At 40.3% G+C, this 17,927-nt stretch overlaps 1 protein-coding gene across 3 annotated transcripts in view; it reads right to left on the reverse strand.

Annotated features, from left to right (window-relative positions):
• Positions 1 to 788: 788 nt before the first annotated feature.
• LOC126199378 (protein ABHD18) overlaps positions 789 to 17,927 on the reverse strand; it is a 211,304-nt gene continuing 194,165 nt past the window's right edge. For 2 of the 3 annotated variants that reach the window (XR_007540163.1, XR_007540162.1), the window contains 2 exons: positions 5,266 to 5,497; positions 789 to 1,630 (listed from right to left, as the gene is read on the reverse strand). Coding sequence is in view for 1 of the 3 variants with exons in the window: in XM_049936294.1 (XP_049792251.1) it covers positions 1,579 to 1,630 (52 nt within the window). In the remaining 2 variants the exon portion in view is untranslated. The remainder of the gene's footprint in view (positions 1,631 to 5,265; positions 5,498 to 17,927) is intronic. The other variant, XM_049936294.1, reaches the window with a different exon arrangement.

Below are 17,927 nucleotides of genomic sequence, written 5' to 3' on the forward strand. Positions count from 1 at the left end.
TATTTTTATTTTTCAGGAAAGTTTCTCTTGCCACTGCCAGTCTGTGTTTTATACTCCCCTTATTTCTGTGATAATTATTTCTGCTGTACTAATAGGAATCATTGTCTACTATTTTGTGTCACATTTATTCATTGATTTCCCTCAGGATTGTCTGATTTAATTTGACTTTACTCTATTGCCCTTGTTTTACATATATTCGCATTCACTTACATGTGCCCCTCAAGATAATAAGCATTCTGTTCAACTGATTTTCAAAATTCTTTGCCACCTCTGACAGAATTACAGTGTCACTTGCAAAACTGAAAGTTTTTATTTCTTCTCCCTGAATCTTAATTTCTCTTCCAAATTTCACCTTGATTTCTGTTACTACTTGTGCAATGTGCATATTGAATAACATGGGATATAGACTACCAACCTGCCTCACTTCTTCCTCAACTACAGCCTCCCTTTCACATCCTTTGGTTCTTATAACTGTGGTGGTGTATCTGCACAAGTTTTAAATAACATTACACTTCATTTTATTCCTGATAATTCCAACATATAAATGAGAACTTGCAGTTTAATAGGTCAAAAGCACCTCATTTTAAGTTAACTTTATGTGAATTTCCTTCATGTAACCAACAGGCATGCGTGCAGGTGTCATGCCAGTAGCTCTTCTTTTTCCTCCCAGAATGGGCTGAAACTGGTGACAGTTGAGTGAGAGTATGATATGGGATTTGTCTGTACTAATGTTGATACTAATAACATGTTAACCTGAATATTTTTACTGCAATAAGATATGTGAAAAGTATTTGTTGAACACATTTATTGTTATTTTAGTTACAAACAGTTATATTTCAATTTTAGCAGTCATAATGTAAAAAAGGATTAATAATAATCCGATTTCAAAATACTCATGTTTGCCCACTCACACAAGTGATGCTGAAATATGATTCCCAACAATATCATGTTCAATCATGATCAAAAATTGCAGTCTTCAGTTACAAAGTTAAGTTTACAAAATTTCTGTATAAATCAAGAGAATGTCCTCTGTTCAAAATAAACTGCTATGCTACTAAATAGTTTCTGAAATCTTTAGTAAATGGCAGTAATTTATTCATTTACCTCTTGTGACTGTCCTTGAAAAATCTTTAAAAAATAATTTGATGCAATTTTGTCACAATCTTACAAAATACTTAAATGGCATGAACACTTTGCAGTTTTACAAGACTGATGTAAAAAGAGTGATTGATAAATTGCCAGTCAGTCATTTTTGGACCCCAGATGTTCATGTGCTAAAACAAGGAATTGTAGCAATGATATTAAATACTACAATTCAACAATTATATCCACTTTTAACATCAACATGATACTTCTTGTGCATTGTTTGTACATCACCACTGCTCTCTCTCTTTTTCTGTCATTTTTAAACCACAGTACAGAATTCTTTAATATTTATTTTTGTCTAAATCTAATAAGTTTACCGATGAAAATAATTTACACCATTATTTACAATAAAAAATATAAATTAATACAATTTAAAAGCCACCTTCCACAACAACATTTAATTGTTTCACTATGACAGTTACCAGCTTCTGATTACAAATAGTACTTCTTTCTGAGACGTTCAAAAGATTCCGCAATTGCTGCTCTGAAAATAATAATAAATTTTATTTAGAAAAGAAGTAATATGTACATTTCTTACTTAACGAAATATAAAAAATATGTGTTGAATTATGAACAAAAGTAGATCACAGTGTAATGCCCCATCAATGATGAAGTTGTTGAGAACAATTGAGATTTTATTTTTGTAAATATAGTGCATCTAGGCATTATACATGGCTGGATGGCCCAGGTCCATACGCAACATTTGTGATTTATGAGATTTTTTCTGACATGATTAGTAGACATTGTATTTTTGAATGTTGACCCAGGTTAACAATTCCACTTCGTACATCAAAATGGAATCGTCAAGCTTGATGAGCTCATGAAAACATCAAGTCAATGTATCTTTTAATTTTAGTAAAGGCAAAATTCTGCTGTTTATCAAATCCAGAATCTGAAATTTCAGTCACACAGCATGGGGATCTAACATTCTAGACGTATCTTCTACGTAAATACTTGTCTCTCAGATATTTATTTTATTCAGTTAGCATATCATAGTGATTTATATTCACTTTTACCACGGATATGACACTGCTTATCAATTTACAGACATTGAAGCCCTTGGTGCAAGAAGAGGATAACTCACATTTTCAGGAGGCACAAAAAACTAATTTAAAAAATCTAGATATTATACTTCATGCTACCATTTATACAAGGTGAGTAAGGGTCTAAAGGTTACTTTGTAGGCAAGAAAGCAAGAAGAAAATCTTTTTTCCTTTATACAGCACTAAAAAATTGGTTTACGGAAAAAAAATGCAGTTATCTCCTTCTTGCACCAAGGTCTTCAGTTCTTTGGCATACTTGAGGCAAAATTCACATTGCATTGCTTTGATCTTTAGGTTCAGTATATCTATATTACCACAAAATGTAATCTGTACCAAACTACATAATTCACATTTACAAGAAAAAATGATATCTTAAACAACAGTATAAGTAACAGGCTAAATCATGCAAGTATTTACTATCAAAATGGACAAATATGGAAACTATGTTAGATTCATAGGAAACAGAAATCAGTGTGGAGAACGTCAGCTTGTCTTCAAGTGCAATGCTGTAAGACAACCAACGTGGAAAAAGTGGCTGGTCAATTTATTATTAGATCAAAGGTGTGTAAGAATAATCCTTTTCTCATTAAATCAAGGCTACAGAGGAAAACTTACCACTACTAATGGACCAAAAATAGTCTTAATCCTTTTTTGGATGAGACCTGTTGCATCTAGATGGTCATCTGAGTTACCAAATTAATCACTGAAGAATGAAATCCAACTATCCTGAGTCAAAACTATCACTTCACGAGACATTTAATCCTCCACCTTCACACCCATTTACATCATCTTAGGGTTAGATCTGTGCTTTCAGAGCTTCGTTCCTCCTCCTTTTTTGGATGAGACCTGTTGCATCTAGATGGTCATCTGAGTTACCAAATTAATCACTGAAGAATGAAATCCAACTATCCTGAGTCAAAACTATCACTTCACGAGACATTTAATCCTCCACCTTCACACCCATTTACATCATCTTAGGGTTAGATCTGTGCTTTCAGAGCTTCGTTCCTCCTCCTGGACACTATGTGCCCATCCCACCATACAGAAGACTGTTCATTTCCACCTCCCATGTAAAATAGCAAATGACATTGTCAGTCTAGAAATAGGAGCTGCACTGCCAGCCAACCAGGTAACATCGCACAGACCCTTCCAAGACACTGGTATTACTTTGCAGTTGGAAATACTGCAACTAAATGCTATATTGTACAGCTCACCTAGGCTGTTACTAGAGCCCTTCACCTAGAGCTAATCCACAATACAACAGATTGATTTTTGTTGCCACTAAAAAGATTTATTGGTAAATGTGGCATTCTACACACCACCCACAGTGACAATGCCACAACATTCCACCCAGCCAACAAAGAGAGAATGCAGCTGTGAGACCCACCAGTATCTAGCTTGGTGTGGAGGACGGTGTGAGAGAATGAAAAGATGTCTCCAAAAAGTACTTGGATGCTCCAGCATGGACAAGGAAGTGCTACAGACTGTGCTCATGAATGATGGAGCCACCTTCAAATTGGGACCAATCACCTAAAACAAAGACTTTTCCTTGTGGGGGGAGAGATGAAATGCCAACAAGACCTGAGCCCAACCAGTTGTAATGGACTCAATGAGAGAATTCAGTCTCACTTAGAAAAGAGCAAAAAGAGGACTCGAAGATTTGAAGCAAAAAGTATCTTTTGAAGAAAAAAAAGAAAAGAGGTGCAGGAGCTGAAAAAAGGCAGGGATGAAGTCCCACGCACAGCCGTATTTCTGTAAGTAGCTGTGTGCTGTACATCCTGACTTAGATCAAACATTGAGTGCTGCTGTTTACAGTACATTATTAGTTGGTTTGCAAGTTTCCCTATGATTCTTTTGCACCATCAAGGGCCCATCTACTTCTTCCAACAAGAATTCCATCAGTTTCAGGATGTTTCCTTCTAACAATCGTTAAAGTAAAAAGTATCTTTAAAATTAAGACTCAACCATAAGAATCTATGTCCTCCCCTAAGTGAATGCAAGGCTTCCATAACATTTCCTAATAATTTTCAGGTGTGCTGCTGGATCCCATCAACATTCTTCCACAATATTTTGGTCCACAGATGGCCAGCCGTCTTTGGGTGAGTAGACAACTACTGTAGAGCCCTAATGCATTCTTGATACTTATGCCCAATCTTGTGCATGCGAAATGTGCTGAGGCCTTTTGGTGTATGTGTCAAGTGATGACTTGCACGGGACAGTCGAGTTGTGTATGCTGCCCTTGAGGGGGTCATTCAATGCTCAATTATAAGATCATCTCTCACTTCCTCCACCGAGGACAGCACACACAACACGGCTGTCCCACGCCTGTCATCGCTTGATGCATGTGCCAAAAGACCGCAGTACATTTTGCATGCACAAGATTGGGCATAAATACCAAGAATGCACCAGGGCTCTTCAGTAGTTATCAACTCACCTGGAGATGGCTGGGCGCCTCTGGACCAAAATATTCTGGAAGAATATTTATGGGATCCAGCAGCACACCCGAAAATTATTAGAAGAAGAAATATGCCAGGAAAATTTCAGAAGTTACATGAAATACCTCTATGGGGAGGAGAGATTCAGGATAAACACAGACTGGATAAATTACGTGAGAGAGCCAGGTTACTGTGTTCACTTAATTTTTTTTTAATGAAATGTAGAGACAATAATTTGATTCCAACTTTCCACAGAGCTGTTCATTTTATTAATAGTGTGGATGCCAACGGTATAAAATACAAAGTGAGTCTGGCCTTAGTCAGAGAATGAATCTGTTTTATACATCACGAGCTAGAAGTTAATTGCAGGGATTTACTTTATTTAAATCTGAAGATTGCAGCAAGATGTTCTTCCCTCAACTGAGACTCAATTGATAATGTATCCTGGGCCAAGGCAGACTGGGCCCACAGGGATAGTACAAATAGACAAAGTGCAAAGTTTAGCCGACTCACAACATGAAAGCCACAAGAACCTATTTCTGGACGATGCATGGTGAATCCCATGGGGTAATCTTTTGAAGATGCAACGATATCAGTGTTTATAAAAGGTTTAAACTTTGCTCTGACTCCAATTCACTCACCTTCTTTAATGGATTTCATCAGTTCTATTGTGGAAGCCATTAAGCCTCTCTCTGTGTATTCTGCAGATGAAGTTCAATGAGAATCTTGCCAAATGCTGTTGAAATTTGCTCCAGAATGGAGTAATATCATGCCAACTGAAAGAGCTGCTCTCTGTGGCCTTCGAGAAGATACTAGCGTAGTTGTACTCCTTGCTCATAACGGTAATGCCATGGGTCTTTTGACAAGGGAAGCCTACAATGAGAAGAGATATAGTCAGCTAAGTTATTCTATGTACCGCAAAATTGAAAAGGACCCAACAAGCTCTATATCAAGAAAAACTGTTACTCTTCTGAATGATAGTTCTCTACTTAAACGAATTATTAAGAGGCCGAGACAGCACAATGGAGTACCACCATGACTATATAGTCTTCCTAAGATTCACAAGGATGGTATCCCACTATGATTAATAGTGAGTAATATAAGCACCTTGACCTATTGTACTGCAAAACATCTGGCCTTTACTGAAGCCATATGTGGGTGTTTTCATCATATACATAATTCAGTGGATTTTGTCAATCACTTGGAGATAGTTAAGCTTAGCAGCCTGGATTTATTAGTTAGCTTTGATATGGTCTCACTTTTTATCAGAATGCTAGTACATCTTATTGATAGCTTATTCATGACAAGAAGATAGAAGAAGTGGACAGTGTTAAATTCTTGGGATTACAGCTTGATAATAAATTCAACTGGGAGGAGCACACCACAGAACTGCTGAAGCGTCTTAACAAATCTCTGTTTGCAATGCGAATTTTGTCAGACAAAGGGGATATAAAAATGAAAAAGCTGGCATACTATGCTTACTTTCATTCCATAATGTCATATGGGATTATTTTTTGGGGTAATTCATCAAGCCAAGCTAAAGTTTTCTGGGCACAAAAACGTGCAGTGAGAGTTATATGTGGTGTGAACTCAAGAACATCCTGCAGAAGCCTGTTTAGGGAACTAGGGATACTAACTACTGCTTCCCAATATATTTATTCCTTAATGAAATTTGTCATTAAAAATATATCACTTTTTCAAACCAACAGCTCAATTCATGGAATCAATACTAGAAATAAGAATAATCTTCACAAGGATTTAAAGTCACTTAGTCTTGTACAAAAAGGTGTGCATTATTCAGGAACACACATTTTCAATAACTTGCCAGCAGCCATAAAAATCTTAACAACCAATGAAATTCAGTTTAAGAGAAGCCTAAAGGATTTATTGGTGGCCAACTCCTTCTACTCCATTGATGAATTTCTTAGTAAAACCAACTGATTTGTATATAAGTACAACATAACTTCTGCACAATTTCAGTGCAGTAATGTGTTCACTGAAAATTTATGTGTGTGTGTGTGTGTGTGTGTGTGTGTGTGTGTGTGTTAGTATAATCTAACTTCTGCACCATTTCAGTGCAGTAATGTGATCATTGTAAATAAGTATTACAGTAGTTGTATTACCTTATAAATAAATAAAAAACTTTTTTATTTTAAATGCAGTGCATTAGTATTTGTAAAATTACTCTTAGTGTTCATTAAAAAATGACGATCATTCCACTTGGGACCTGTGGAATGGTACATTAGCTTATTTGTTTTAATTGTAAATATTTGTCATGTATTGTTGTTTTTCTGACATGTTCCACATCCTGGAGGACCTCCTCACTACGGATCAATTGGAATGAAAGTAAATCTAATCTAATCTAATCAGTGCTGACTTGACGGGCTTGTTTGAACATATTCTCTCCTCAACTTACTTTTTATTTAGCAACAAATTCTTTAAACAAATGGATAGCGTCACCATGGGGAGCCCTTTGTTCCCTGTGGTGGCTAATCTTTTTATGGAGGACTTTGAGGAGAAAGCACCTGAGTCTGCTGTTTGAAAGCCCAGTTTTCTGGCATTATGTAGATGATACTTTTGTTGTACGGCCCCATGGAAGAAAGAATTGGACAAAGTTTCTTTGTCACTTAAACTCATTACATGAAAACATGATGGAGACTGAGAAAGATGGGACTTTACCCTTTCTAGACATCCTAGTATGCAGTCATAATGATGGGTCATTGGGACATTCTGTGCACAGAAAATTCACGCACACCAATCCATATCTCCATGTGTCTAGCTGCCATCACCCCTCACAAACTGTCGGTGTTCTTAGTACCTTAATACACCTGGTGCACTTAATATCGAATGATGAAAACCTCCACACAGAATTAGAACACTTGGAGAAGGTATTTTAAGAGAATGGCTACGCTTCACGCCAAATAAGGAAGGCCATGGACAGCTATAATAACAAGAAGCAATGCACTGATGACACTATGATGACTATGAATCAGCTACGATTCTTCTATATACTGGGAATGTGTCTTCTAAAATAGGCAGATAAAATCAACGTTACCTTCTGTCTACTAGTGAAGAGCTTGGCCCTGGCTGGATCCATTACAGATAACTTACAACTGAAAAAAGTGGGCGTTTACAACATTCCTTGTAAGCGTGATGCTGCATATATAGGCCAGATGACATGAACTGCCTAGGAGCTTTGTACAGAACATGAAAGATAAAACCATCTTCGGCGACTGTGAAATCAGCAACAGCAGAACACTGTATTTCTGTGAGATACTCAATGGAATACAATAGAACAAAAATTTTAGCTCCAATTTCCAGTTTTCGGGATTCAGTAATCAAAGAATTGGTGGAAATACGTCTTGCCAATAATCTTATAAATCATGACAATGGCTTTCAACTGGAAAAAATTGGAATCCTATAATTAAAATTATCCAGTCACAGTGGAATTGATGGGGTCATTCGATACTCAATGATTAGTTCATCTTTCAATTCCACCACCAAGGGAAGCACACAGTGCATTGAAAAATTCCAGCACATTTCGCATGCACGAGTTTTGGCATAAATACCGTAAATGCACCTGCGTTCTTCAATAGTTGTCTACTCACCCGAAGATGGCTGGATGTCTCTGGCCCAAAATATCATGGCAGAATGTCGATGGGATTCAGCTGCGCACCCGAAAATTATTAGAAGAAGAAATACACAACGGAAATTTCAGAAGTTACTTCCATAACATGCTCACTGACAAGTCCGGGTCTGTATCGACAGAAGATTTGAACTGTTCTCAGAAAAGATTCCAGTGCTCAATGTCCCCGGAAAAACTTTATCAGTGGCAATCAAACTTCAGAAGGCATTCTCTCAATACTGTATTTTTCCTTTGGGACTGTCAGTTTCACAGAGTTTGTATAGTATTTATGTACTAAGACATCAGCCCCACATCCTGCGTCGTCAAGAAATCCATGCTAGTGTTGCCTAAAGTCATTAAACTAGCCAAAGTATCTTGCAATTGACTGGTAATGCATTCTGTCTCATTTTTGGAGTGGGAAATTGTCCAATGAATTTATTTGATTAGCAAAGTGTATAGCATTGGAACACTGCATTTCTCGTTTATGTTTCAGTTTAGAGAGACAGTCGCTTATTTGAACAACTTTGCTCATGTTTAGTTTGAATTGTAGTGTCACTGACAGGTGACAAATATCGATCAGTCTTAATGTTAAGCTTCCTCAGTAGATCTCAGCTATGCGCTTGTTATGTAATTTAACAATATTATTATTCTACCCTCTACTGAAAGACACTGGTGTCTGAAATTAAAGCAACAAACGGAAATTTTACAAGGTTGTGTTTATTTTGTCACAAAACAATGTAAACAGATGATAGTAAAGTAGAAACAATATAAAGAACACAGAACGTGAACAACTGCAACATGTGTAATGGTAGACAATTTTTTTTTTCCTAACTTAATGGATTTGCACATACATTCCAACAACTGGTTAGTGCACTCAACAGGCAGCAATACAGGCCTGAGAACGATGCGGCATGCTGTGAGTGATGTCATCAGTCTAATATTGAGGCAATAATGCCCATTCTTCCTGCACAGCTGCTCACAAGTCTTGGAGAGTGGTTGATGGATGCTGATGTGATGCAACCTGTCTCCCTAGCACATCCCAGACATGCTCTATGGGATTCAAACTGGGAAAGTGAGTACCCTCCATTTCCAAGAAACCATCAACCACTTGTGCTCTATGAGATCGAGTATTATTGTCCATCAATACAAATTACGGACCCACCCTATATCGCAACGACTGCACGTGAGGTCTCGCAACGACTGCACGTGAGGTCCCAAGATTTCAATGCGATACCTGACAGCAGTTAAACCTTGCTGATTCATCCGTACAATTTCATGAAGAGGTGTTCAAATAGTCAACATAGTCCCTGCCCACACCATTAAGGATCCTTCTTGATATCGGTCTCTTTCCACAATGTTTGGATTCCGAAATTGTGTTCCACATTCCCTCCAGATGTGACTGCATAGAGAATCACTCTCCAGACCCAATAGGGACTCACCTGCGAAAAGAACGTTGGCCGATTGTTTGACGGCCATGCAGCATACTGATGACTCCACTCTAGACTTTCCCTTCTGTGAAGATGCATAAGAGGTACACATACAAAAGGACTCCAACAATGAAGACTTCTCTGCTGAAGCCTTCTGTAACACCCTTTGTCTTGATACAACATGTCTAGGAGATGATGCAAGATCATATGTCAGTTGCCATGCAGTACTAAGGCGCTACTGTCGTCCCCTTAAGGCCAAATTATGGTCCTATCTTTTTGATATCACATGTGGTTGGCCCTGCCCTGGTCTTCGGGATACTGTTTTGGTCTCAATAAATTGTCATCACATCTGAGAAACAACAGAATGATTCACATTAAGCTTTTGGGTCACATCAGTTTGCGACTGTCCTGCTTCCATTCTTCTTATGGCTCTCCATCACATAGACCCTGGTGGGTGGCTTCTTTGTGCCATACTGCACCATCTGTGACTATATACACAGTGATTGTGGATGTGGAACTACCTGGCATACAATACCCTGTTTGATAGGCACCATGACGTTATCATTGGCGTGGTTGTCCATTGACAAGAATGCTGTCTTCTGTGCAGAACATAATTGTACGGGCATCTGAACACGGGGAAATAGCGGTTTGTTGCTTTAATTTTAGACAGCAGTGTATTACTCCATCGTGCAATAATCTGATACATTATAATGATCAATGCAAAAAAAAAAAATGGTTCAAATGACTCTAGGCACTACGGGACTTAACATCGGAGGTCATCAGTCAATGATCAATGCAAGTAAGCTCAGAGTTGTGATGCTTAAATGTCTTCACTGAGAGCATGTGCTATATGTTATACAAGAAGGAATTCTGCCATTTAAGTCGCTCAAAATCAATGATAAGTCCTCCTGGATTATCATAAATGTGTCAGAGATTCCAAAAGTTCCCATCTCTGACACTTTTCCTGGGTTTTACCACCAGAAAATGTATGGGAACAATTAGAATGTGATTTAATGTCAGTCAACATACAACTATATTTACACAGACCCTAAATATCATGGAAACCCCACCCTCGTTTACCTCCAGTATATGACCAGATGGACAGGCATGGTGAAGCATCTTCCATTGGCATGAAAAAGAATGGCTGAGTGTGGGACCTCATCTCTGCTTTCTTTCAGCCCTTGCCTTCTACAACAAGAACCATGGAAGAACGTCTTCTTGCAGAAGGACAATGTCACTGACATGGATCCCCACTAATCTTACATTTGAGCATTTGAATGGGGGGAAACTTCACAAGACCATGAGATATTCTTTGATTCAGCGTTTCCAGGAATCTTCTGTCATGTTCTGACAGAGTCAACACTCTTTATCAACTTAGTTACAATGGTCACTTGTGTCCTGTTGGCAATGTTGTGAGTCTGTCTCCCTTGAGGAACATTGCTGGAGAGTGCGATTCACTTTCGTTTTGGGAGATCGGCCTCAAGTTGACAGCGATTTCAGTATTCACGAGCACAGTCTCTAGCCCTTTCTTATCCTTGCTCGAATGTCTGAGCACTTTTTGGAGACATCTTTTGGTTGAACCAACCATTCTCTCCCATCATCCTCAGCCAAGCTGGACACTAAGTTATAAAATACTACATTATGCCTTGTTGTGTACAATATTGGTGGTTCTTATCAGCAGAGGTGCCTGTCCACAGATGCATTATATCTCTATGTTGGCTTGGTGGAATGTGTGGGCACTGTTACTGTAGATGATGCGTGGAATGCCACACCTGTCAATAAATCTTTGTAATGCCAACAAAAATCAATCTGTTGTTGTGTTATGAATTAGCTCTATGTGAATGGTGCTAGACACCACATTGGTGAAGAGTACAATATAGCATTTAGTTATGGTGCTTCGTAGTCTGTAAATACTTTAGGATTAAAGGAGCTGGCCAGTGTGGCTCTAGGTGCTTCAGTCTGGAACTGCGTGACCGCTACGGTCACAGGTTCGAATCCTGCCTCGGGCATGGATGTGTGTGATGTCCTTAGGTTAGTTAGGTTTAAGTAGTTCTAAGTTCTAGGGGACTGATGACCACAGATGTTAAGTCCCATAGTGCTCAGAGCCATTTGAACCATTTTTGATTAAAGGAGACTACTCACCAAAAAGAAGAAGCATCGAGTTGTTGATAGGCATATGCACAAAAAAGGAAACTTGCTAGTTTTCTGAGTTATCCTTTGACAAGCTGGAGCTTTGATTATTTCTTGTCCTGCCCTGAAATGAGGCCACCCTACCTGAGATCCTTCACACCCCTCCTAAAGTGGTGTTCCACCACCCACTCAAACTATATAAAATCTTAGTCCATCCCTATGCCCCTCCCACTCCCAATCCCTTTTTGCTACAGGGATCATATCTCTGTCGCAGACAAAGGAGCATGACCAGCCCAGTCCAGCCACCCAGCACTTCCTACTCCAGGTACATCACAGGCTTATCTTACCCTATCACAGGCCGGGCCACATAAGTAAGCAGCCATGTCATATACCAACTCTGTGGAAACACTTCAAAGCCTTTTATATTGGTATGAGTACCAACCAGCCATCTACGAGGATGAATGGCCAGTGCCACACTGTTGTCAAGAACAAAGTGTACCACCCAGTGGCACAACATGCAGCTAAGCTCAACAGCTCAATTTCAATGGCTGTTTCATAACTTGAGTCACCTGGGGATCCTTCCCTCCACCATCAGCTTTTCTGAACTATGCAGAGGAAATTATCCTTACAACATATCCTCTGCTCCCATACTCTTCCTGGCCTCAATTTCATGTAATCTACTGTCTCAGCACCCTCTTTACAACACATCTTCTGCTCCCACAAATCGTCCTGGCCTCAATTTCAGGTGACCCACCGTCATAGCACCCTCTACCCAACAGTTTCCCCTTCCTCTGCCCTGCCACCTCCTCTCAATTCACACCCCCATGTTGCCTTCAGTGTGTTGCTTCTCACTGGCTACTACAATTGTGCCAGCCCCTATACTTAGTTGTGTGTGTGAATGTGTGTACTCTTACCAGAAAAAGAGCAAGAACTCGAAACCTAGTATTAAGTGTTTCCTATTACACTTTTCCATGCCCCACGCCTAATTCTCTATAGATAACTTGTTGTCTTTCCCTTATTCGATGCACTTCCTATTTTGGCATACATTGATCTCGTAACATCAATGCCATCATTTTGGGAGGGTCTGTGCAGTTGTTGCCCAGTTGGCTGGCAATGGTGTTTCTATCCCTTGACCAGCAATTCTGCATCCTATTTTACATGGGAGTGAGTGATGAACAACCTTGTTTATGGCACAATGGGTGTCTAGTATCCAGAATAAGGAACAAAGCTCAGAAAGCATGATTCTAACCCCAAGATGACGTACACAGATGTGAGTATGTAGTATTAAAGGCCTCACGAAGTGATTGTTCCTATCTAGGATAAGTGAATTTAATTCTTCAATGGTTAATTTGGCATAATGCTTATCACCTAGATGCAGCAGCTCCTCTTCAAAACAGGATTAAGACTTTATTTTTGGTGCATTGGGTAATGACATTTCTTTTCTCTAAAGCCCCGATTTTGTGAAGAAAAGATGGGTTTTCTTTGTACAGATAGTTGCAAGACCTCAGCTGTTCAGTACATAACGTTGGACCAAAACACCTTTCAGCTGTCTAAATTTCCATATTGTTATTTTATTGAGCAACCAGTTTTGGTGATATATTATTCCACCTTCAGGCCCCCTGACCAACGTGCAGGAAGATTCCCCCCTCTAGACCAGCCAAAATAAGGGCCAGCATTCATTGACTGGCATCTGAAGATTTTTGACACACTAATCGATTTGAGCACATGCCTAGTACCAAGAATGAGGAACGAAACTCAGAAAGCATGATTCTAACTCCAAGATGATGTAAACAGATGTGAGTATGTAGTATTAAAAGCCTCATGCAGTGAGGGTTTCCATCTAGGTGAAGTGGATGTGATTCTTTAATGGTTAATTTGGCAGGCAGTTGATGATTGAAGTGATTGCTGGGGCAAAAATCTACAGATACCAGTCATTGAGTGCTAGCCCCTATTTTGACTGGACCAGTGGTGGGAATCTTCCTAGGAGGCCTTATGATGGTGTAATATATTGCTGAAACTTGTTGCTCAACAAAATAACAATCTGGAAACTTAGAGGGTTGAAAGGTATTTTGTTCTGTCTTCATTCAATAATGCTGAGCTGCTGCCATTTCTGCTGTTGTAAATTCACCATGAAAATTCACCTGGTCAATATCTTTCCTTTTCAACTGGAGAATGTGGGCAGTGACTTGCAACCATTTCCAGTAGGAACTAAATCTTCCAGTATTTATTGGTGTCTGGGGTGTCTCAGTAGAGAAAAATTGTGGATCTAGACATGATTTTTTAGTTTCTGGTAAAGAAACAGGTGTGATATACTTGTCATATTCATTTGGCCAATGACAGGGCTGTTGTAAGAGCCAAGGCAGTCCAAGCCACCATATGTCCATTGTATGTAATTGTGAGACATTTTTCTTCTTGACTGATAATCTGCAGGACTGTCTCTACATGGGCATTATCTCCACTGGGATGGGTAAGTTTGCTTGTAAATTTCTGTGAGCTTTTTGCATGCAAAAATTTTCTAAGTATTGGAACTACCCCTTAAGTATTGGAACTACCCCTTACCCAAGCAAATGTCTCTATGGAGTTGGTCCAAAGTGTCGCCCTACTTATGTCTATGTTGGTAGCCCTGCAGCAGCAATGTGGAAGTCTCACCCTCATTAATGCTGTCAGCTGTTGCAAGGGTGTTGGTATGCTTTTGCTACAAATCCAGTGAACGTGAGACTCACTATTTACAGTCCACCTGACAGACAAGATTGCACCATATGCTTGCTCGGAAGCATCACAAAACGCATGGGTGGAAATGCTACCCTCTTCATAGGTTTTGATTCACCATGATACATAAATGTATGATGGGCTTGGTAGATATGACACCCAAATGTGCTACTGAGTGGCAAGATGCTGAGGCAGAAGTTCATCCCACCCTAGTCCAAGTAGCAAAGGATCTTAAGGGGAGTTGGAACGCCCTATCCCAACAATGTTTAGGAATCACTGTAGCCACTGACATGCAACTTTTACAGGACATTACACTTTATGTTCTGAGTCTACTGAACTATAATAATTGCATTTCAGCCACTGCTTCCGGAAACACAATTTTTTAATTACATGGTTAAAATTCTGTGTACTTTTTTGTATGTTATCCTAAATAATTTTAATTATACATAAAATTATGTTCTTCTATTAGTTCAGTAGACTCACGATATGTATGTTATTACTCCCTGAAAATTTGAATACTCTACTTGAAGTGGTTTCTGAGATTTAGGGAAAAATGCAACAGAAAATGTAAATTTTCAGAAGCGGCTTCTAATGTTTCGAAAGACTGTAACTCACTTAATACATGGTTATTTTTTTTATTTTTAGTCACTCAGAAGCATCCTGCATCATACTGTATACCATCCTTTTGACCTTTTTTGAAGTTTTTTCTTCTTTCTGGTCTCCTTAGTGGCCAACTGTGCTGCATACTCTGCTTTATCAATGCGAACCTTGTCCATCTGTTCAAGTTTTCTGATGCAGTTTGCTCCAGGGTTAATTCCTATATGCAGTAGCATTTTCACCCTACCAATGTTGCCATCATTAAAAGCAATACCAGCATCACTGACCCATCACTTTAGTGTCTTCATTACAACAAAAACATTTTTTGGTAAGTGAGTCCATATAAGATTATTGAACGACTCATTGTGATTTTGAGTCTGACCATGCAGACACGTCTTCAGTAATTCAGGATTTGCCAGGTCTCTGTAAATATGTTTTATGATATCCATGACTACTGCTGGGATGGAATGTTTATGGCTGTATGAACTGTTTGAGTTCTAGCCATTGCAGTAATTGCACCATGAATCAGGTCCAGGAGGGCAAAGGTGGTGTACTGGTTTTCCGTCAGTTGACAGTCTGTGAAAGACAGTAGCCCATACTGCCTTTTTCATTTTCAACAAATTCTGCATATTATTTGTAATGGCTATCCCATAATACTGCTGTAGTTCATCAATCATTTTGTCTGTCAGCTTGCCTCTTATGGTTTTATCATCAGAAAATTTCTTGTCTCTCAAACTTTGTTTCAACTTCCTCAACCTGGTGCCCATCCTCTTCTGGATATGACCAACACAGTCCAATTATGTGATAATCTTCTCACCTTAAGGCTGAGCGGCTACTACACTGTCATATGCCTTTGAGTCTCTGTCACCTACAGAACTTATTGTAACACACTCCCCTTTTGTTCACAGATCAACTAAAAATTTCAATAGCTGCAGAGGCCTCCGTACCATCACTTGTCCTTTCATAATTTCTGTCCTAGATATGCCCTTCTTCATTCTCTGATTTTCACTTATAACAATGTTTGGTTAAAATCTGGAAGTCTAGTACCTTTCCAGTATCCACACTGGTCACCATAGCAACAGACTTCTTAGAACTTTAGCCACGCTTCTACGAAGTGTCATCAAAAGCTGCTGGTACGTCAGACATACCGTCATTTATTTCAACAGCTTCATTTGCAGCACCCTTCATTGTCTCATATGCAGCAGATTTCACAGCAGCTCCAATAAATCCTCCATACTTGCAAATTTTACAAGGCGGGCGTAGCATATTCATCACAGCACACATTGTTTCTGCTGCAGTGTGTCCTTTGCCAATAGCTCTCAATCCATAAAACCACCTAACATTTACTTCAAAATAATTATCTTTACACTTATCAGAATTCCTAAATGAATGAGTATATTTACAACTGGCACAATTAATGATAAGTTTCCTGGCTAGACCATTTGATTCCTCACATCTTCATGTAAACTAACTGGCCCTCTACATATTTTACAACACACACATTCACCTAACACCCCTTTTAGGATATGTAAATCTATCAGTATAACCTAACCTACCATTTACATCACTTTCGTTTTGAGAAACACTTTCGTTTTGAGAAAACAGTGTTTCACAAAGTTCTACACTCCTGGAAATGGAAAAAAGAACACACTGACACCGGTGTGTCAGACCCACCATACTTGCTCCGGACACTGCGAGAGGGCTGTACAAGCAATGATCACACGCACGGCACAGCGGACACACCAGGAACCGCGGTGTTGGCCGTCGAATGGCGCTAGCTGCGCAGCATTTGTGCACCGCCGCCGTCAGTGTCAGCCAGTTTGCCATGGCATACGGAGCTCTATCGCAGTCTTTAACACTGGTAGCATGCCGCGACAGCGTGGACGTGAACCGTATGTGCAGTTGACGGACTTTGAGCGAGGGCGTATAGTGGGCATGCGGGAGGCCGGGTGGACGTACCGCCGAATTGCTCAACACGTGGGGCGTGAGGTCTCCACAGTACATCGATGTTGTCGCCAGTGGTCGGCGGAAGGTGCACGTGCCCGTCGACCTGGGACCGGACCGCAGCGACGCACGGATGCACGCCAAGACCGTAGGATCCTACGCAGTGCCGTAGGGGACCGCACCGCCACTTCCCAGCAAATTAGGGACACTGTTGCTCCTGGGGTATCGGTGAGGACCATTCGCAACCGTCTCCATGAAGCTGGGCTACGGTCCCGCACACCGTTAGGCCGTCTTCCGGTCACGCCCCAACATCGTGCAGCCCGCCTCCAGTGGTGTCGCGACAGGCGTGAATGGAGGGACGAATGGAGACGTGTCGTCTTCAGCGATGAGAGTCGCTTCTGCCTTGGTGCCAATGATGGTCGTATGCGTGTTTGGCGCCGTGCAGGTGAGCGCCACAATCAGGACTGCATACGACCGAGGCACATAGGGCCAACACCCGGCATCATGGTGTGGGGAGCGATTTCCTACACTGGCCGTACACCACTGGTGATCGTCGAGGGGACACTGAATAGTGCACGGTACATCCAAACCGTCATCGAACCCATCGTTCTACCATTCCTAGACCGGCAAGGGAACTTGCTGTTCCAACAGGACAATGCACGTCCGCATGTATCCCGTGCCACCCAACGTGCTCTAGAAGGTGTAAGTCAACTACCCTGGCCAGCAAGATCTCCGGATCTGTCCCCCATTGAGCATGTTTGGGACTGGATGAAGCGTCGTCTCACGTGGTCTGCACGTCCAGCACAAACGCTGGTCCAACTGAGGCGCCAGGTGGAAATGGCATGGCAAGCCGTTCCACAGGACTACATCC

This window comes from Schistocerca nitens, chromosome 8 (genome assembly GCF_023898315.1).
Source record: "Schistocerca nitens isolate TAMUIC-IGC-003100 chromosome 8, iqSchNite1.1, whole genome shotgun sequence".
Taxonomy (NCBI): Eukaryota; Metazoa; Arthropoda; class Insecta; order Orthoptera; family Acrididae; genus Schistocerca; species Schistocerca nitens.